Consider the following 22,608-nt stretch of genomic DNA (forward strand, 5'->3'; position numbering starts at 1 on the left):
TGATCGTTCTACGGCAGCTATATGATATAGGAGTCAGATTTTCATAAAATATTAAACCAAATTGTAGAACAATAAAAAAATAGCTTTTTTTTAAATTTGAAGAAAATCTTTTGCAAGCTGAAAAAATTATAGTTTTTAGTTGTATTAATTTCTCGATCGTTCCTATGGCAGCTATATGATATGGTAGTCCGATTTTCATAAAATTTTACACCAAATAGGATAAAAAGGCTATATCTCAAAATTGATTAAGTTCTGTTGAAAACTGAAAACATATATACGAGTGAGAGTATATAGAAGACTAACTACAAAGTTTCATTCAGATAGATTTAAAACTGAGAGACTAGTTTGCGTAGAAACGGACAGACGGACATGGCTAGATCGACTCGGCTGTTGGTCCTGATCAAGAATAAATATACTTTATATGGTCAATGGTGATTCCTTCACTGCGGTGCACACTTCTGACTGAAATTATAATACACAAGTTGTATATGTTAACAAAAGATTAAATAAATTTAAAGCCAGTTGTGAAAAAATACTTTCTTAAATTAAAACCAATTAAATAAATTGCTATAATTGTCTAAATAAAGCAGCAGCCCATAAAGGATAATTTCTTAATTTAAATGTTACAATAACTTTTATTTTTCCTTTAAAGATTATTAATACATAGTTTAAAAATAACAAAATTCTTAAAAGCAGTTTAAAAACAAATAAATTTAATTCAAAATTTCGTAATAAAAATTATTAAAGAACCTTTTAGTTCATTTTTTTTTTTTTTTTAAATGAAAACCCAATAAATAAAATTCGTGATTTGGAAATATTAACCCTGTAAATAATCCATCAAGAAGGGTTTATCATCCGCAGAATATGGAGTCAATGGAACATCATAGGGTAGTGGGAAAGCGGGTACACCATCCCGATTATTTCCCAAGGGAAATGTGTCTTCGCCAGTCTGTAAATTAAAACCCATTTGGAATTTAATACAATTTTAAAAATATTTACGAACTCACCACAAATCTGGGTAGAAAGAGGACACCAGCTTCATAATTGGCTATCCTGAGACAGGGCTGAATATTGGAGTTTTTGTTGAAGCAGCCCCAGGCAGCTTTCGAGAGATTCGCAGAGGTCAAAACGAACCAATATACAGACTGCTCCTCTAAATTATAACGTGTATAGCTTTTAATGTGTGGCATGGCCCTGGAACGATACCGATCACTGGATTTCCATTGCTGCAGATGCTCCTTAAGCCACGGCTGCTTGTCATTGGTATTCTTTCCATAGGGCAGGCATCCGCCGCCCAACATTCCATCGTGACTGCCCGAGACATTCCCATAGCTAGGATATATCATCTTAAATGGCGGCATTTGCCTTAATTTACCCAACGGTGAGGAATCCCTTTTCAAGCTATTGACAAAGTCCTGCTGTATCCAGGCCTGTACATTCGCACCCAGACTGCCAATGCTTGAACTCTGACAGACTACAGGTATCCGATCATTGATCGGAGCTGCATGTTTGGCCAATAGCGCTCCCAGGCGAGCATGACCCCAAGGGTGACCACGCACGGTACTCTCACGATGGCCTCCAGGCACAGAACCCAAAAAGAACACGTTGATTGCGCTAAAGTCACTCTTTCGGATTCGCGCTATCCAAGGCTGCAGTTGGCTTATCTTGTACTCCACCAGATATAGCATCAAGTCCTGCTTAAATCCCGTTTCGCTTTCACCTGCTCCGGTATCAGCATCTTCTGGCAGTGCCGGCAGCTTCGGACTTATCCACACGCCCTGCGTGCGATTGTGCCAATCGTCCTCGTACAGATTCGCTGTGGAGATGACCACACGCATGGATCCATCAGTGTAGGCTAGCAGCATCATCTTGGTGTGTGAAGTGGCAAAGGGCGTGGGCATCTTTACCCCAATGGCCGTGACTTGTGGTTTAAATTTGCCAATGCTCAGAAGTTCAGGAGACTCGTCGCCATAGAGGACCAAAAGGGGTTTGTCGCTGAAAAGAAAACATATATTAATTCTCCATAATTATACGAAGCGCAGTATTACTCACAGTATACCGGCAAAGTAGTAGTGTCCAAGAAGCCAGCCAATATCCACCATAAAGTTGATTTGCACACTGCTCTCGATCTCGCCCAGACTTTCGTCGAGGATTTCCTGGAGTGTCACACTTAAGGACTCCGAGTGCGTGGGCTTCGAGTCAGTAATCGCGGTAAGGAACATGTTGTAAGGAGCTGCCTCCTTCAGCTTCTTGGCCATTCCTCCTTTTTCCACTACCACAGGAATATAATCCCTGATGTTTCGCTCATTTAGCTTTTGTTTCTTGGCCAATTTGGAGGTGTCTTTGGGAGCAGACGATGAACTGCCAGCCTGGGAAGTTGAGGAACCCGAAGCATAAGTGCTCGAGGAACCAGAACTGGAGGATCCATTGCTAGATTGAGCAGCAACTGGTGGGTTTGCACCAGAAACATTTGCCTGCTTCTCTTTTTTGGCACCTTCTTTTGGAAAGAGCTTCTCGAGCAACTTTAATTGGGTTTCAATCAGGTCACTTGAGTACTTGGCAGGTATATCATAGTCCCCCGATGCATTTCCTTTGCGATAAATTGCATCCACTATAGGAATTGCAGAATATAATTAATCTTTTTGTTCTCCTTTTTGTTTTTGCTTGCTTACAGTGTTCATGGGAAAACTCGCCAAAATGGATAGGGTTCTTCCTGTAGCATTTCTCGCCATACGGACACTCCTTCATGTTGAATATTAACTTTAATTACTTGACCTAAAATCTGTTGAGCCTGATAAACAAATTAAATTAACAAAACAATTTCACAAATGGTAAAAACAATGCGCGCTTAGCAGTGTGAACGTCGGCTTTGCGGTTAAATTTAAGGATTTACAATTTTTTGGTAACTGGTCACACTTAAATCTTATAAACCTATGACGACGCTGCCAGACCGTAAAGAAAAATAGTTTTATTTACGTTTGCAGCCATTTTACACTCATAAAACTTTTCAAACACGATACGTCTACAACAGCTCTTCCACAACAATCTTAAAAAGCCAAGTGAAGGTATTTTAAAAGCTTTTCCCTGAACCTGTGCTGCCACTCTTTTCAGGAAATCTATCGCGATATAAATATTTACATTTCTTGTGATATCGATATATTTCTCACATCTCTAGTTAGTTTGTATGTGCATTTTCGTGATAAACATTTTTGAAAAAACTAATTTTATGGACAATTGCAGTGCCTAAACACAGTCAAAATGACAAAATAAACCCTCAGGAAGTGCTCACCGCCACGCGTAAGTAGTTCGCATCGAGTTTTCACCAATTTTTCCCTGAAGAAAAGACAACTTTTGAGTGCAATTACGTTTGGTGAAAGAGAAGAGAAAAAATATGTTTCCTTGTATTTGTGCTACGCTGCTGCTGGTGCTTCTTCGTTGCGACCGCCGCACTATTGTTGTTGTTTTTGTTGTGGCGGTGGGGCAAAAACGTTAATGCTGTTGTTGTTCCCTGCAGGGACGATCACAGTTTTATTCTCAGACTCAGTTTTATGCTGCAATATATAAGTATATTTGTGTATGTTTGTGTCTGGTGGCCTATGCGTATTGTGTATGTATGTATAAGTGTGTGCGCGCCATTAATTGAACAAAAAAAAAAGAACGGGAAAAAAGTGGCATTGCTTATAAATATACACACAATAAAATTATATTTTTTATTATGTTTTGAAAATACTTGAAATGCACACAAACACACGCAAATCTCTTCCAATTTCCACTTGAGCCTCTGCCGATGCCAGCGTCGCTGCCGGCAGCACAGGTGCGGGTGCGCGGTTATATTGGTCTCAAGTGCAGAACCAAACAAATATACATATATACAAATGGGAAATGAAAACAAATAACAATCAAAATGCGGTGCACATTTCGGTGAATAATCGAGTTGGATGAGAACTTTGCTCTCTTTTTCTCACCTTTATGACTCAGCGTCTCGCCAACGCGCATCGTTTGATAATTGGAGCTTTGCTCTCTTCACTCCTCATATCTGACTTTCTCGCTCTCAGGCCCCCCTCTTTTCAAACGGTAAATAATAAACAGCACGCCCGGCTGGGCAAATCTTATCAGAAATTTCACTGCCCACTTTGGGATGCAAAGTTCCCAATTGGGCAAAAAACAGGGGACTAAAACGGAAATAGTTTGTTTTTTATTGCGAAATGTTTGTTTTGGGATTGTTTTTAATGTTTTTTTTTAAGATGGTTTCTTCTAAAGTTTATATTTAATTTTTTTTTTAAATTCCCTTATATGAATAATAAATATTTATATATTTATCAAATTTTAATATAATTAAATTTATGAAAATATACTGCACTTTTACATTATTACTTCTTGTATAAAATTTACTTGTACTTTTCACTTTCAGTCGCAATTTGTCGAAATCTTTCCATTTATTAAAAGTTGTTTAAACTATTTGCTTAGAGTTTTTTGTTGAGTTCTTTGCTGCTCACGTGTGTGTATATTTGTGCGCTTATCTACGCTACGGTGTTTTCGCTGCGCTTCTATTTTATTATTGTTATTTTATTTTATTTTTGTTATCAGCAGCAGAGGCCGTGTGCAAGCAATTGAAATGGCTGAAAGGGGCGTCGCAGGAGAAACAGAGGTGTCAAGATTTTTGCTTAAAAAATGTGTTCTTAGTTTAAGCTTAAAATTTTAAAAATATTAAGCCAGAAAATAGGAATAAAAGGGATATATTGGAGAGAGATTCTTTGAAGATATGTCCTATTTGTATATGGAAATAGTAATTATTATTATTATTACTTTTATTATTTACTTTTATTTTTATTGTATTTTCAAGTTTCTATACGTTTTTATAAGCCGTTGATTATTCTTTTGAAAGTCTTAAGATTTTTTAGCAATATTAAAATCGTAACTACTTAGACACCATTTTTATTCTTAAGAGGCATTTTTCTTGTTAGGAAACATAATTTTTTAAGAGGTACACACTACTATCAATTGCTTTATAGAATATACAATGGGTTTTAGTTCCTGTCTTCAAGCTTAGTAAACAGAGTTCTTAGTTAATGTATTAATTTTCTTACATTTGACGGAAAACCCGCCACAATGACAGCTCCTTCTGCAGTTAGTTGCATTAGCAAATCTTTTTCCTTTTGTCGAAGGTAACTGAAGCGAAGCGCGACACAAGACGAGAAAATTTGCTTGCAAAATGTGTGTGTGTGTTGTGTGTTGTGTGTGTGTGTTGTGTGTGTGCACTCAATTCCACTTGGCGAACACCGCTCGACATGTGGGTGGGTTTTGATTTTTCTAGTGGTTCCGAACTGGGTTCTATTTGGTTTGGTTTTATTCCCTTTTGTTTGCGGTTTGTTTCTTTCTATGATTTGATACAGTGAACACCAAGGAAAATGAGAAAAATGATTCGTATCTTTATAACAATGTATTGAATTAGTGAAATAATGAAACCTTTCAATCTCTTTTAAAGTATAACCAATTATCTCTATAATCTTAACTCCACGCAACAATTAATATTGCAATCCTATCGCTTATAGATTATAATTACAAGTCTAAATCACTTTAGAATCATATTGATAAGAACCTAAATCTTTTTTTAAAAAAAGCTGAATCATTTTAAAACTAATCTGATTGGTGACTTGACCACCCTATCTTTTCTCTGGGGTTTTCCAGTCCGATTTCTGTTTCAGTGGTGTTAATTCCCGAGGCAAGATAATATATTCATAATTGAATATCTATATTTTAACTCCCAGAAACAATTAATATTGCAATCCTATCGCTTATAGATTATAATTACAAGTCTAAATCACTTTAGAATCATATTGATAAGAACCTAAATCTTTTTTTAAAAAGCTGAATCATTTTAAAACTAATCTGATTGGTGACTTGACCACCCTATCTTTTCTCTGGGGTTTTCCAGTCCGATTTCTGTTTCAGTGGTGTTAATTCCCGAGGCAAGATCCATAAATCATTTTGTTTAAAATCGCCGCAAGAAGTTCCCAATAAAAGTAATGGCTAGTCTGAAGTTACGCCCCCGATCCATAGGTTTTTTTCTCTCGGTTCTGACACCCACACATCACAAAAAGACAGTAGGTTTTATGCTTAACAGCTATTCTAATTTATGTTGCATATTGTTTAGTTCAAAATTTACCTTTTTACTTCAAATGAAACCCCCTTCAAGTTGCATTTACCGCCCAGCGAATTGATTGGCAATTCAAATTTGCCAGCCCGAAAATTAAGTGCGCAAAGTAAATATTTCAATTTAGGCATAAACCGAGGAAAAAACTGCATTTCATATATGGGCAATTTGCATATGACGGTGGCTCTGGTGGCTCCAAGTAACTGGCGGTTTGGTGGCTTTGGCTGGATCAGCCTACGCACCACCGAAAAAATAAAAAACGTTGCAAATGCAGACGGCCGCCTCTTGAAATGAGCTTCAAATGGTTTGTCTAACAAAACTGCTGCGTTTTGCCAGCTTGCCAAATAATTATGTTATTAATTGGATTTATGCGCAGTTTGTGCAACATGCAACATGCAAATTTTCATGTCCGTAACTCAAGAAAATAATAAAAAACCAAAATCAAAAGTGATCAAGTCATTATAAACGCCAACCCCTCGGTTACCCCTTTTAACTTGATATGTCAGCAATTATAGTTTGTGGAACGAAAATATAGTTATAAATAAATAAGTGTAATAAATGTTTTTAAAGAGTGGCGTTAAATTTGGTTAATTAAATTTTGTTAATAAGAAAAATAACGTACAGTCATTATAATTAGCAAGGTTTTTGTAGTTGATGAATTTATTAGAATATTTTAAATGCGTTCAAGAAATATGTGTGGTAAAATTTAATTAAATAGTAGTTCTTTGTGAAAGAGTCTGCTGATTTGTATACCTTTCCAGGGTTATATAATGTCAGTAAAGAGCTTGTAAGGATGTGAAGGAGTCATTTCTGACCCTATAAATCATATATATTCTTGATCAGCATCAAAAGCCATTTACAGCAAAAAAAAAAAATTAAAATTTATTTTTTCAAAATTTTACAAAAAAAAATTTTTTACATTATTTACATTTTTTTCAAATTAAAAAAATTGGCAAAAATTTAATTTTTTAAAATATTTAAATTGAGTATGCAGATTTGTTAACCTGACAAAAACTAACATAGGACAGCTTTCCGATTGAAAATTAATGGATTTTTGACTTAGTTATGAGATTTTTAAGTTTTAATATATCGAAAAAATGGTCTTATAAAATATCGATGAATATTGATTTAAAGATTCCGAATATTTTAAGCTTAGTTATGCTCGATTTTCGATACGATCCTTTAATGCAGTTGCAAACTGCAAAGGTTCATAATTTACGGCTTCCCAAACTTTGTTTCATTTCTTGTTTTTATTTAATAATTCTACAATATAAGTCTAAAATACCTTATATTCTCATAATTTAGGTTTTTTCTCATATTTAACGCTTAAAAAATAGGTTGCTTTACACAAAAACATATTAGTTTCTCTCAAAATTTCTCAATTCCTTACAACTCCGAAACGGACTGTACAAATCTCCTAACGTCTTATCGCCGTCAACTAATTTTAAATCTATCGAAAGCGTGATTTACGCTTTTCAGTTTTCAGTATTCCGCACTATATTTTTTTTCTCCATTTTTTTTTAGCCAGTGTCAGTGGGCGGCTCCCCTTCTTGTTATTTTTTCTGATATCCATATAAATATTTTTTGTTCCCCTCAAAATCCTCATGCTCTTGATCTTCTTGTCGCGATAATCCGTTCCGCGCAATGGTAATAAAACGACAAGAAATAAAATAAAAAAAAATATTGTCAACACGAATTTGAACTTATTTTTAGACCCTGTCGCAATAGGATTTCCTCTTTTATTGTTATAATAACCGGCAACAACTTTATTAAGAAGTGCTTGGAAGCAGATTCCTATCAGCGATTGGCATTTGGCCCCACAAAAAGAAATCCCAAACTTTGTGGCTTTTTAAATCACAGATCAAAAGGAGTCGTTGTTTGTTTGAAACCGAAGAGAAAGATACTCTATAATTTAGGGAAATCTAAAGAAAGGGAAAGCTAATCTAAAAGAAAAGTATTATTGACCCTTATTAACCTCAAATCTATCATATCTTTTTTTTTTAATCATATCTTAGGAAAGTAAAGGAAACTTGCTAGCTAAGAATATATTCAAGTGAGATAACAATCCTCTTAAAACCCCATAGTTTTCAACTAATTGACTCGTGCCATTCTAAAACCCTTTCTTAAAATATTAATCCATTCGATTATTATTCACTTTTCAACCCGTTAAAATGCCACCATTCAGTGTGCGAAATTGAAGCAAATGGCAGCTAAAAGAGACAAACTGCGCCAAAAAAATAAAAAAAAAACTTATGAAAACGCAACTTTAAACTGTAATAAAGTGGGAAATTACAGCGCATAAATCTCTGTCGATGGAACTGTCAGTGAGAACTGGCGACTGGGAATTGCAGGGGGGAAAATTGTGGGGCTCCAGAGGCAGTATAGACAACACCCACACAAAAACCGAGCTCGTCTTGAATGAAATTAGCCCGTAACTAGAGTTTACAGTTTACCAGCTACTGGCTATAGTCGTCCGATCGGACTTGAATACCAAATATTCTGCGTCTTAGCCACACACATTAAGTTGGCCAAGACTACTATTTGGATATGCGACTCTTGTCCAATGATCGGCGCTTCATTGCCCATATAATGCTAATAATTATTGCATTTAAAATCTAATAAATTTTTGCATTGACAACGCGGAGTTCGATGGAGTTCGTGTGGTGGGGTGGAATGGGTTAAGATGGTATAAAAAACATTTCCCAGCCGCTCCTATTTTAATGGTTTTAGATATCTATCACAAGGCATTGGAAAAATTACGTGGAAATCTGCTTTCAACACTTGGATACTTCTTGGTAATGTTTTTTTTCTGAGATACTTATATGAGATAATAAATTTATTAGCCTTGTGCTAAATTTACAAGAAGGAAACAAAGCTTATAATAATACTAGAGAAAGGGTTATTTCAATGCTTGATTAATCTTAACCTAAAAGGATGTAATATCCTTGTTAATTTTAATGAATACTGTGAGTATTCGTTTAATAGTCACTGCTTTTTCTTTTGATTGAAAATAACTTACCAAAATCTTAACAATATAGCAACAAATATTTTAAACCTTTCAAAGACTTTTAAAAGGTTGGAATAATACTATTTTTTAATATCTGAGACATTTTCAATTATTTACGGAGTCTGCCAAGTGTTCCATCATATCCTGTCTAGTGATTTTACAGATAATCAATTGGATATTATGGATCTCTGCCTTTTTAATCGATCTCATCTTACTTTTTGTTAACTTCTGGCGCTAGTCTCAAGTGACGGTGGATCGCTTTCCAGCATTTGACCATAATTGTTGGGCTTGTCATTGTATTCTCTCTCTCTCTCTCTGTGTTTGTGAGTGCGTGTTAAATACATGTAATTAGCCATGTTTGTGCCATTTAATCCACTCGATTGGTGGCGTTCTTGCTGCCTTTTGGAAAAAACTTCCCCACTGCTTGCGCGGCGACGCTTTTCTAAGAATTTCTTTTACGTTTTGTTTTGGCGCACGCATTAGGCGCCACACAGCAGCAGCACGTTTAACCCGCAGGATATGGGCAGGCAAGGGTTAAGCGGAGACCGGGAAAAAGGGACTTGAGGATGGTGGGGCAGTGGCTGTGGCAATCTCGGGGAGCTGTGGCGCATACTCCACATATTTATGGCTATTTAAGCGAACCGAACGAATCGTGGATGCCGATGACGATGACGAACTTGGCTGCCGAGGCTTCCAGTGAGCTGTTGCAAGGCTCTGCTGCATGCTGCATGCAGCATGTTGCTGCTACTGCTGTTGCTTGGTGTTGCTCTCGGCCACAGATGAGGTCAAAATAGTAGTTAAAAGTAGGATAGCAACTAAATTACTTTATATTCTTTGAGTACAGAGAATGAGACTTAAGGAATAATATTTTAATTAGAAATATCTGTGCAATTTTATAAAACTTTTTAGGTATATTCTGTTAATTCTTGAAATACCTAACTAATCAAGGATCTCTCTTCTAAAAATCATACAAACTTTACTATTTAATACACAAAACTAAATGATATTATAAAACTTCTTGTGTGAATCTCAGAGGCATGTATTAAACCTAAAAGTTTTCCTTAAAATCTCCACTATTTTAACGACAATACTTGTCACTACTGCTGCTGCTGTTGTTGCTGCTGCTGCTGCTGCTGTTGTTGCTGCTGCTGCTGCTGTTGTTGCTGCTGCTGCTGCTGTTGTTGCTGTTGCTGCTGCTGCTGCTGCTGTTGCTGCTGCTGCTGTTGTTGCTCTTGTTGCTGCTGTTGCTTCTGCTTCTGTTGTTGCTGTCGTTGCTGCTGTTGTTGCTGCTGTTGTTGCTGCTGTTGTTGCTGCTGTTGTTGCTGCTGTTGTTGCTGCTGTTGCTGCTGCTGTTGCTGCTGCTGTTGCTGCTGCTACTGCTGTTGCTACTGTTGTTGCTTTTGTTCTTGCTGCTGTTGTTGCTGCTGCTGCTGCTGTGGACCGGCAGTCAGTGGCATTGATTGGCAGTTGAACACGCAACAATTGTTGCATGTACAGGCGTCGGCAATGACGGTGAGACGACAACGAAACCACAACAATACTGGGGCACACAAGAGTCTGGGCTGCCTAAACATCACAACAAAGTCAAGAGCTGCGGCTTCTGGCAGTTTACTTTGTCACATGTTTAACCATTACATTGTAAGATGCTTTAATTGGCTTCCTCTTGAGTTCTCGTCAAAATTTGTCAAGCTTCTATTGGTTGGAAGCTTGGGTTTTAGTTGGATATTTATTGAAAATTGTAAAGTAGATAGTAGTAAGGAAGAGGATTATAAATTATTAAAATTTCAATGTTATTAATGTTATTAGTTTTAGTCAAAAGTTTTAAAATTAGTAATATTATATATTTAAGTAGAAAACCATTCTGGAAAGCCTTTACCCTTAGTCCTATATGATTTTGAGGTAGTATTATAGTATTATAGTTAATAGTAACACTCTCCTTTAAAAGTACTCTGACCACCCACCAATTGCTCCCATTACCTTGGTGGTGGTGGTGTCTCCGTGTTGACAGCTCAATTACAATTACTCACATGACAAAGTCTGCGTGCCCCTGTGCAATTATCGCGGCAATTATTTGCAATTAGAATTGAGTTAATTTACTCGAAAGAAGGATTATTCCTGTGCAGGCACATTTTTCTCCTTTGACGTTTGCACTTTGGCACGTGCAAGGGAAAAATAAAATCGTGTGTGTGTGTTTATGCAATTTGCGTTTCTATTTTTTTGTTTTATTGTTTCAGCATAATTATAGCATATGTGGAAGGAAGGTTTTTTGTTAGTTTTTAGTTTTCGCTGGTTTTTTTTTTCCAAGGGGCGAGCACGGTACATGACTATTTTCGACGATTTTTTTACGACGACTGTGTAATGTTACCCATGTTGGCAATAAATTCACGTTTAGTAGTGTTAAACACGCAATAAAAACACAATGGGGGAGGTAGCGTTTGAACATAAAAATGGGCGCATTCTAAGCATATTTACAGTTGAGGTTGAAATATTAGAGATGAACATTATAATACATAAAAGTTATTGAACTGTGACGAAGATTTATTGATTATTCTTAGCAAATTTGGGAAAAATCTCTGTACTTTTGGGATTTTAGTAATAAATAGTATTTGAAATATAAAACATTTTACAAAACAAAATAATTTTCTCTTCTGTAATTAATTATAAACCTATTGCTTTTTATATAGTTTTCATTGTATATCTCATAATGAGGCTTGCATCTTTATTATTACTACCACTGTTCCTAAAGTGTTCCTATATTTCCTGATCAATTTCACAACTTGCACTTGCAATTTCCATCACGCCCCAACAACAGCTGTTTTTTGATGCTTCCGCCCCTTTTTTTGTTGTTGAAATGCTTGGCATTTACGCAAGGAAATTTGATTTGTTTTTGGGGGCTCCCATAGCATTCTGAATTCGATTCCTCATCGGCTTGTCCCACGCACGAAAAATATCGTTGACGCTGGCTTTTCTCCTCCTTAAAGCCGCCTTCCTCCTTCTAATTTTCCTCGTTCACTTGTTGTGGTTGCAACGGTGGGGTGTTTACAGTTTGATTGTGATTGTGGGTTGACGCCACCACTACCAATAAACTAGATATACTTGAAAAAATTATTGAAAATTTTGTACAAAAATTAATTAAAGAATTCTAGAAAAGGTGGAATCTAATATATATTATTTTAAAAGAATTTTAAGTCTTTAAAAAGTGAATGTTTATTGAGTAGGAAATGGTTTAACCTCAGCATTCATTACATACTTAATAGAACTCTTTAAGAACTATATCTTTGTAGGCAAAGAGAAGTTGTTTCAGGAATGACATCTTAAAATTCTCAAGTCTTATGTCAGGGCTAATCTCCTTTTTAATTAAATTATGAATACAAACTTTGATAGCTACGCTTAACTTGTACTATTGAGATTTTGGGATTCGAAACTTAAAAACATTGTGTTTTGTCTTAATATTTTTGATGTATGTGGATTAAATCAGAAAGAATTTTAATTAGGGAAAAAATAAAAATGTAAGGTATTAAGATATCCTAAGATATGTATCTTACAGGAGAAAGTTATAATTATATTATTGTTAACCCTGTTTTATATTCACTGGAAAATATTAATTCATTTTTACATATTTATTTTACAAGAGAATATTTAATCTATAATTCTTAATCCTTTTCAATATATTCACATTGGTTTTTCTTTCTGTGTACCTACACCACACTAACACGTTTACGTTCACGTGCAGGCGCCCCCCAACTGCAGATAGGGCATTTGATTTGTTTAAAACAAACTAATTTTTGCTGCCTGCCTTTTGCCTAGTGGTGGTGGTGTGCACTTGGCTGCCTGCACAATGCACTCAATCACAAAAAAAAAAAGAAAAAACAACAAAAACCAAGGAATACGTCACTCAACAGTGGCGAGGAATCAGGGTTGAGATAGAGTACTCGAATCTTTGAATCTATGAAATATTAAAACATAAAAAAACATTTTCGAGTCATTAATTCAATGAATAGAATTTAGGAAAACTACCTGAACCTTAAATTTTTTAATAAATCATTTAAAACTAATAATACTTAACAATAATTAATTAATAAACAAAGATTATGTATACTTTAAATTAAGACTTCCCTCAAGGCTCCATCCATTGGTGAAGCCCTGGTGAAACCCACTCAGTTACACTCACACACAAAAACACTCACCGAATGCAGTTGGGGCTTCGTTCAATTCGTCAGTCAGCCAGTTCGTCACTCACTCATTCACACACTCACTCACTCACTCACTCATTCAGTCAGTCAGTCATCGCTGGGTGGATTCAGTTTTGCTATTCAATTCGTTCGGCATTCGTTTTCGATCGTTCGCATCGTGCAGTTGGTTTCGCGCTCGCGACCCTTTCTCGTTTTCCCTCTCTTTTTGGGGGGATTTTGCGTAATTTCCCGCAAAAATACTGCCAATAAATTAAATTATATTATTATTGAAGTGCACAAGATAACAATTGAATTTAAATTTTGGAAATGTAACTGCAGAAGCAGCTACAAATAAAAGGGAATCGATCGATCGATTCACGATCGCCGTCGTGGAGGGTCGCATTTGCATACGAATAGTATTTTTTGATGCTGATTTTTGATCGCTCGCGAGTGTTGTGCGTGTGTGTTTAATAAAAATAAATAAAATAATATCTGCAATCTCAACATGTGTACGTTTTGTTATGTCTAAGTTCCCTCTAGCCTCGATTTTTGAGTTTTTCCCTCAAATTGAAACTTTTGCTTCGTTCTTTATCTTTTCGCTGTTGTGTGTTGTGTGTGTGCATTGTTTGTTTATTTTTAAACATGGGTCCAAGTCGTCCCTACTATTTCTCTTTTCATTTTGCTGGTACTCTTTTTTCGTTTTGGGTTATTTATTTTTCCCCCCTTTTGAATGGCAGCGGAAGTGCCAGTGGCAGTGCTTCTGTATGTACATTCAATATTTTCCCAAGTACCTACCTTTATTTTTACCTGGCTTCAATGATTTACGCGTTATTGTCACTGGCGCATTTATGATTGATTATCGATTGGAATTATATGATACGCATGCGCGAATGCGTGCCTGCCATAAAGAAAAAGTCCCTCAAAAAGTCCTCGGTCCTCCGTTTTTTTTTTCCATCTGAGTTATGATCGCTGGTTTCGATGGATCGTCAATGCACTGAACAGAAATTTTTAACTAAAATTGTTAAATTAAAACGAGATGCATGTCCCCTAGATACTTTTATAAAAAGTATTCTAAAATATCTCTGTTTAAAGTTACTATCATGAAGGTTTCTCAGATTTATTTGAAATGAAGTATAGCTTCAGATAAAGACATCAAAAAGGACTAAATAATAAATTAAATATACATCTTAATTGTACTCCCAAGGACCATTATTTTTTCAAGTGCACTTTTCTTGGAATAAAAAAAGGAAAGAATGAGCTAGTTTTGGGTGGGGCAAGAAGGCAAAAAAAAAGAAAACAGGAACGTCAGAAAGGTGGATACGTGATCTGAGCTCGGGTAATATGTAATTGCAAATTACGATTATTGATCTTTAATTGATTGGGGGAATGTCCCCAAGAGGCGTGTAGAAACTCACTGACAATGGATCATAAATGCATCGTAAATTGTTAAAATATTATATTGAAATCATAAAAGATAAACACTTCTGATGTCTGACTCTTTTGCAGTTTGAATTGGATCAATTACAAACTACAATATTTATTTATGAAAGAAATGGTTTTTGTAATACATTTTATTAAGCATTTATTGGGATATTTTTTGATATATTTTTTCATATATGGAATCTAAGAATTATCGAATAAGAAACATAAAACCAAATTCAATGATCACGTATAACCCCTTGTTAAACCCACCTGCAATCGACCGAAATGTCAAAGCTTTGCTTAAACAAGCCTAAGGCATTATAGAAATTTGTATGTTTGCCTCCACAATCAATCGAATTCCACAAGACAGGCCCAATCAAAAAGAGACCACAATTGCCACCAAAAAACACACATAACATTGGTCAGCTGGACAAATATATGTACTCCCCTTCCTTAATAATACCTCTCTATCTAACATAAACCTAGAGATAAGTCTACTTGGAGGCCCAGCCAAGTGTCACCTAAGTTATATCTCGAACTCTAAAAATAACATAACAATTTCGGTTATTCTACTTACTTTCGTATCATATCATATAATAAATATATTTATTTAAAGGATTACAAATGTGAAAGGATTATTTTGAAGATTAGAAAGCAAGGGTTTCCATTTAAATGAGATATAATATATGACCCATACAATTTCTTTAAATACAATGTTTAAGAAATTAATAAATATTCGAGGTATAGTATTAGAACTTTAAATAAAATGTGTTAATTTAAAAAGCCTCAAGAATATGCCTTAAAAACAATAATTTTCTGGAAATATGTATCAAATAATACAACTATATTAAATTTTACCTTCATTCCGTTTTCATCTCTTAGAACTTAACATTGTTTAAAACAAGGAAAGAAGGTTTATTTAGGGAAACCGAAATTTCTATACCCTTGCAGGGCAAATTTATAATAGTTTTGTCAAAAATTCATTAATTTCAAATCGGAAAGCAGTTTTCTGTTAGTTTGTATGAGGTTAATAAATTTGCATACCTTACTTAAAATTTAAAATTTTTGACATTTTTTTTAATTTTAACACCTAAAATTTTTTGAAAAAAAAAAAATTGAAAAAAAATTTGTTCTTTAAAATATAGCTAGATCGATTCGGCTGTTGATACTGATCATGAATATATATAGGGTCAGAAATGACTTCTTCTGACTGAAATTTAATACCCTTGAAGGATGTAAATATATAATCTTAAGCTATAAATTCTTGATATAACCTGGATATAACACTGTAGATATTTGAATTTTTATTTGAAGTATTTATTTTGAAATTACACCAAAGGCTATGCACATTTAACGCCTCAGGCTCTGGGTGACTTTGAGCAATTAAAAAAAAAAGTGGGTTTACCCGCATCAGCGTCAAACAACAAATTGTCAATGCACAAAAAATAATAATAAAGAATTACAAAACAAAACTCGGGCAACGCCCCAATGTATTAGGCCCGAGTTGATCGAAATTAATTCACGCAACGGCTAATTTGGCCAGAAAAATGCGCCACTTGGTCTGTCCGTCGATCTATCTGTCTGTCCATTGGACTCTTGGCATAAAGGTGTTTTCTTGTTGTCCCAGAGCGTTGCTGCACTTGTTGTTGATTTATAGTCGGCATTTAATTGCTTTTGAAATTGGATTTACCTGCCAGCTAGCCAGCCTGCCTGCCTTCTTGCTGCCCCACCGAAAGTGGTGCAAAAAGGGGTGGTGGTCGGTGGTGCTGGTTCGCCTTGTGTGGTTTTCATACAATTTTAGTGCTCCAGCTTGCACAAATTAATGGCTACTACAAATTTTCATTCAATTAGACTTTGTCACTTTTAAATTTAATTTAAAAAAATATTTTTTTCACATCTTGCGCGCGCAGAAATATGAGATTGCAACGTGCGGCTCGTTGATAAAACCGCAACAGGGGCCCGGGATGCTGTGTGTAGAGAGAAGTTCTCTTCACAAAAAGCTGTTAACATTGAAATGTCATAATTCAAATTGAATTGTAGTCTTTACCGTTAGACCCGTGTGTGTGTGTAGTGTGTGTGTATCAAGGGTGGAAAAGCCCAGGGGGCGGTGTGGAAAAAGGGGGTCCAGAGAGAGACACAGACCCACATTCACATTTGCGGTGCGCTGACAAGTTGTAAACCATTTGGTTATCATTTGTGCTAATTATGAGCTGCAGTTCTCGTCACTCGTTTCAATACAGTGAAGCTTCACTCGGGTTGAATACAGGAAAACAATTTAATGAAGGGACACGAGATAGACATACAATTAAAGTTGTAAAAGAACAGGAGCAATCTCATAATTGTGGGTTTAATTAAATACGAATATTTTGTTAATGGGCTTAAAGGGAAAACAGAAAAGTTGTGTAAAATATTAAGAATTTTTAGACTCACAAAATAGTTTCTCCTTAGATTGGCTTCAATAGTGATATTGACTTTAACAAATTGCTTTAAGAATATTTTAGGAAAGTGAAATTCGTAGCATATTGTTAAATTCTATTAAAATGTACTCCACATATTCGATTGTTTCTCTAACTACATATATTTATTCCCGCAGAATATATATTTTAAGTCATTATTAAAAAGTTACTGTTACTCAAGACCTTCTTACCAAAAGTCTATATGATATTTATCAAACCATTTAACTGACTCTAAGTAAACTTCAAAGTAACAATTTCCTTTCAATCTAACTAAAGGTAAAAAAAAGTGGTTCTAGAAAACTCAGTTTTATAAGAATTCGAATCATTTGTAAGGTAAATCATTGTTTCTTTTGAATCGTAAATAGTTTTCACTTCGAAGAATTCGCAAACCTCACCAAAAAAAAAGTCCCCCCCAACAATAGAGTCTTCACAGATTACGTCAGAAGCGATAGGCGAACATCAACAATAACAACAATATTGAGAAGATAAAAATAATTTTCCAACGAAATCGAATTTTGATTAATCAGTCAACCAACCCATTCAACTAACTGAAATAATAATAATAATAATAATTCTCATTGAGAAAATGTTGCAGGCAATTTGTATGCAAATGGCTGCCGGCATTGAAAGTGGGAGGAGTCCGTTCATGACAAGAACCTCCCAACGGCTTCATTCACAAGCAAAAATCATGATGTATTTGTAAGCTCCATCGATAAACAGTACCTCCTCTTTGGCCTGTTCAGATCTCAGGCACTTGGCCAAGTCTATGCACTCAAAGAAAAAAAGCAATATCTTATATGAACGTATATAGTCCCGAGATTTCAAAAGACTTTCCCGAAACGATTTCCCTCAGTGCCGTGGCCATTTAGCATGCGTAGCATTGTGGGCGTTGCTGAAGCCAATCTAAGCTCAATGATTAATGTATGCCATTCCGTTTGTGTTTATTTATTATTTATATGTGCTTTATACTTACTCTTTTTTATGCAGACTATCCGCCCGCTGATAGTTATACCGGTTATCGGGTAACTCCACCCCAAATCAACGGCAGCAGCAACACCAACAACAACATTCACAACATCAACAACAACAACAGCAGCCATCACATCAACAATAACAACATCAACAACATCTGCAGCAGCAGCAGTAGCAGCAACAACAATTTGACAGCAATCAACAGCGGCAACAGAATGGACACCGACGATGTGGAATCAAATACCAGCAGCGCCATGTCCACGTTGGGCTCACTCTTCTCGTTCACATCGCCGGCGGTAAAGAAGCTGCTGGGTTGGAAGCAAGGCGACGAGGAGGAGAAATGGGCGGAGAAGGCCGTCGACAGTCTAGTGAAGAAGCTGAAGAAGCGGAAGGGAGCTATCGAGGAGCTAGAGCGGGCTCTGTCATGTCCAGGACAGCCCTCGAAATGTGTAACCATTCCGCGCTCACTTGACGGACGATTACAGGTGGGTTTATCATATAAGAAGTTCCTATAGTCCTGTAAACTAATTGAAATCCTTCAACTAGGTCTCTCATCGCAAAGGATTACCGCATGTCATCTACTGCCGCGTTTGGCGCTGGCCTGACCTGCAGTCACATCACGAACTGAAACCCCTGGAGCTCTGCCAGTATCCGTTTAGCGCCAAGCAAAAGGAAGTGTGCATTAATCCGTATCACTATAAGCGTGTGGAGAGTCCAGTTCTACCGCCAGTTCTTGTACCACGCCACTCGGAATTCGCACCCGGACACTCGATGCTGCAGTTTCCCCACGTGCCGGAGCCGAGTATGCCGCACAATGTGAGCTACTCGAACAGTGGCTTCAACTCGCACAGCTTAAGCACCAGCAACACATCGGTGGGCAGTCCAAGTTCCGTGAACTCCAATCCCAATTCACCATTCGACAGTTTGGCGGGAACGCCGCCACCTGCCTACAGTCCGTCGGAGGATGGGAACTCGAACAATCCGAATGATGGGGGACAACTGCTAGATGCTCCGATGGGTGACGTGGCCCAGGTTAGCTACGCGGAGCCCGCCTTCTGGGCTTCAATTGCTTACTACGAGCTCAACTGCCGGGTGGGCGAGGTGTTCCACTGCAACAATAACTCGGTGATTGTGGACGGCTTTACGAATCCGTCGAATAACTCAGATCGCTGCTGCCTAGGCCAACTGAGCAATGTGAACAGGAACAGCACCATCGAGAATACACGCCGGCATATAGGTGCGTAAATTGATGATAATAAATAGTTCATTTAAATCATATTTGTTAGGTTTGAGTTCAAGTTTTTAAACTGTATAGAAGGTAAAATTCTTAACAGCTTGGAAAGTACATGCAAATTTTAATTGGTAATTTGTATTTCCTCTTCATTCTTTGCATCATAATGAGCCAAATTTAACTATTCATTTGCTTTTGTGATAAGCAGCCAATGCTCAAGTGTGCAATACCTCTTAAAGATTGTAATTTGAATGGTCTTAAATTAGAATACGATTACTAAATTCAGGTCTTATCTGTAGGAAAATATAGACCTTGAAGATAGGCGAGAGTAGGTCACGTTTGGACGAAGAAATTAAATGAAAGTTCTTACGAAATTTGTAGTTATTGCGCAGCCTTTCTTTATTTTAAATATTTTAGAAGCTTATTTTAATTGCTTTAATTTCTCTCTTCCCTCAGGCAAAGGCGTCCATCTCTACTATGTCACTGGCGAAGTCTACGCCGAATGCCTCTCCGATTCTGCTATTTTCGTGCAGTCAAGGAACTGCAACTACCATCACGGATTCCACCCGAGCACCGTATGCAAAATCCCGCCGGGCTGCTCACTCAAGATCTTCAATAACCAGGAATTTGCTCAGCTGCTGTCACAGTCGGTGAACAGTGGATTCGAGGCTGTTTACGAGCTAACCAAGATGTGCACGATCCGAATGTCGTTCGTGAAGGGATGGGGAGCGGAATATCATCGCCAGGATGTGACATCGACGCCCTGCTGGATCGAGATCCATCTACATGGGCCGCTCCAGTGGCTTGACAAAGTGCTCACGCAAATGGGCTCACCGCATAATGCAATTAGTTCGGTATCCTAAGCTTAAGATAAGGAGAGATCCCCCCAAAAACAGAAGCAAAAACAAAAGAATACAAAAACCAGTAGCTAAATGAGTATATGTTGAGTGAGGATGAAAGCCAAGTGTGTAAAAGACGTAGAAAACACAGGACAAATGAGCAAGGAAGCAAAGCCTAGATTTAGTTACGATGATGAAGAGTTCTGCAGATTTAAATAGATGTACGCAAGCAAGCTGCTACTCAAAAAGCCACCACCCGCCCTTTGCCCATATTTTATAGTTTAAATATCGTATGATTTTCTATGCGAATGTCATTCCTAACGCTAAAATAAAGTTATGAGAAATACAACAACAGCAAGCTAAGAAACCAACTACAAAATGGTATAACTATTTACAAATGATCTACATGCTATTATAATAATAATGATCTATATGCCCATTGGCAAAATGTTGTTGTTCCAAGAAGTCTATTTCAAGTGCTAATTATGTGTCATGGCAAAACTGCTTTAAATATACTACAAAAAACACTAAACGAAAAGAAATACACATTTAATTAATCCTACCTACTTAAAATACCTAAGCAACCAGAAATTTAAAATGCAATATGTTTCTTAAAATGATTATTATGTTTTTCTCATTTTCTCCCCGTTTGCCTTTGATCAACGAATTCAATGTTCAAAAAGTTGATTTAAATCTATGTTTTAACTAATTTTAAGTTGATAAAAAAATAAAATTACAAAAACAAAAAAAAAAACGAAGAAACAAAATGTAAAAGTGGAAAATGTATCGCTTAATTAAATAATTTACCCAAACCATGATCTTTTGTTAATTTAAGTAGGACCAGGAAAAAAGCAAGCTCCTTTTTTATATATAAATATAAATACATGTATAATTTTTTTATAAACATAGTACACTATAATTTTCTTAGTCTTATAATTTCCCTTTAATTTTTTGTTTAAAGTTAAACATTACGTGTGCCGAAAAATCAATAGTTGATAATCAAAAGAGACCCACAACAGAGGAATAATTTTGAATAAAACGTTTATGACTTATGAGTTTTCTTTATTTTTGTTCGATCTTATATATACAAATTTGAATAAAATATATAAACACTACAGAAATGGAAATGTAAATTTAGCTGTATATTAGAGGCTTGGGCAAAGAGACACGGCCTTAAATAATGTAATAATTGTGCCTATTCAATGTTTTACGTGCGCCTTTTGTGCTTTTGTATGATCAACGACATGGGTTAATGACCTTAGAAATATAAAAATACTCAGCCTAACGAAAGAAATAGATGAAACTATAATGTTTGCCTTAAAGTTTACAAAGTTTGAGCCACAGTCCACACAAAATATGCTATATATTGCCTTAAACAACACGCCTTGCATGCCATTTAATGTTTAACGTAATCTTGTAATAATACAAAATATATATAAATTACAAAAATAAATAAAAAACAATACTTAAGAGGGTATGGTATTTCTGAAATTGGTTTTGTCTACTAAGCATCAGAGCTAAATGGGGGCGTATATCGAATATAATATATCGGCAAAATGTTTAAAACAACGTAAGTTGATATATTCCGAAATTTGTAATATCCCATTAAGTTTTGAAATGTATTTATATTTTTTTTATTATATTTGTGTCATTAAATATTGTGTTATCTATTTTTATTTAGCATATTATTTCCTTAATTTTTAAGTGGTATTACTAATTGATTTATTTTTAAAACCTTTTCCAAAGTTTATACACCCTTGGAGTTTACAATTGAATTATTTAATCAATTTGGAATTCGATCATAACTAAACTTAATATATTTACATTCTTTGAATTAATAGTTATCGATGTTTTTATATGACAGTTTTTTCGACAAATCAAAGTTTCAAAACTTATTACTAAGCCCAAAATGCATAAATTCTTATTCGGAAAGCTTTCTTATGTTAGTTTTTATAATATTAATAAAACTGAATAATCAAAATTAAAAAAGAAAAATTTTAATTTTTGCCAATTTTTTTTTACAGTTTTAATAAGGGAGAAAAATCGGTTAAATTTGTTTATTGCCGGAGATAGCTAGATCGATTCGACTAATGATGATGATCAAGAATATATATGCTTTATAGGAAATGATTCCTTTACTGTCCCAAACTTCTGTCAAAAATTATAATACCTAGCAAGTGTATAAAAGAAAAACCTTTGAATAACTTTTTAATTTTCTAATATAAAAACTAACGCAATGCGTAAATGCGGTTTACGTTAACTGTTATTTAGAATACTATAGTATATTTTTATATTCTGACTTTAAAAGGAATTAAAAATGTTTTAAAGTAATTAATTGATTTTTTTAATATATTT

At 35.6% G+C, this 22,608-nt stretch overlaps 2 protein-coding genes across 4 annotated transcripts; one reads left to right on the plus strand and one right to left on the minus strand.

The window, feature by feature from the left end:
- Positions 1-615: 615 nt before the first annotated feature.
- gkt (tyrosyl-DNA phosphodiesterase glaikit) lies at positions 616-4,510 on the minus strand. The gene is made up of 5 exons (XM_086834900.1): positions 3,966-4,510; positions 2,673-2,760; positions 2,053-2,611; positions 1,008-1,995; positions 616-949 (listed from the first exon to the last, which is right to left on the minus strand). The coding sequence occupies exons 2-5, from the start codon at positions 2,746-2,748 to the stop codon at positions 818-820; spliced, it is 1,755 nt and encodes a 584-aa protein (XP_086691026.1). The 5' UTR covers positions 2,749-2,760; positions 3,966-4,510; the 3' UTR covers positions 616-817.
- Mad (mothers against decapentaplegic homolog 1) lies at positions 3,137-21,723 on the plus strand. 3 transcript variants are annotated; one of them, XM_020956608.2, is made up of 4 exons: positions 3,137-3,297; positions 18,199-18,668; positions 18,730-19,420; positions 19,871-21,723. In XM_020956608.2, the coding sequence occupies exons 2-4, from the start codon at positions 18,399-18,401 to the stop codon at positions 20,275-20,277; spliced, it is 1,368 nt and encodes a 455-aa protein (XP_020812267.2). In that variant the 5' UTR covers positions 3,137-3,297; positions 18,199-18,398; the 3' UTR covers positions 20,278-21,723. The 3 variants fall into 3 exon arrangements, with proteins under 3 accessions (XP_020812267.2, XP_086691027.1, XP_086691028.1); XM_086834901.1 differs by lacking the exon at positions 3,137-3,297 and adding an exon at positions 13,485-13,842; XM_086834902.1 differs by lacking the exon at positions 3,137-3,297 and adding an exon at positions 17,807-18,132.
- Positions 21,724-22,608: the final 885 nt, after the last annotated feature.

Source organism: Drosophila serrata, unplaced genomic scaffold (genome assembly GCF_035046125.1).
Source record: "Drosophila serrata isolate PLE 108 unplaced genomic scaffold, ASM3504612v1 contig_275, whole genome shotgun sequence".
Classification (NCBI taxonomy): Eukaryota; Metazoa; Arthropoda; class Insecta; order Diptera; family Drosophilidae; genus Drosophila; species Drosophila serrata.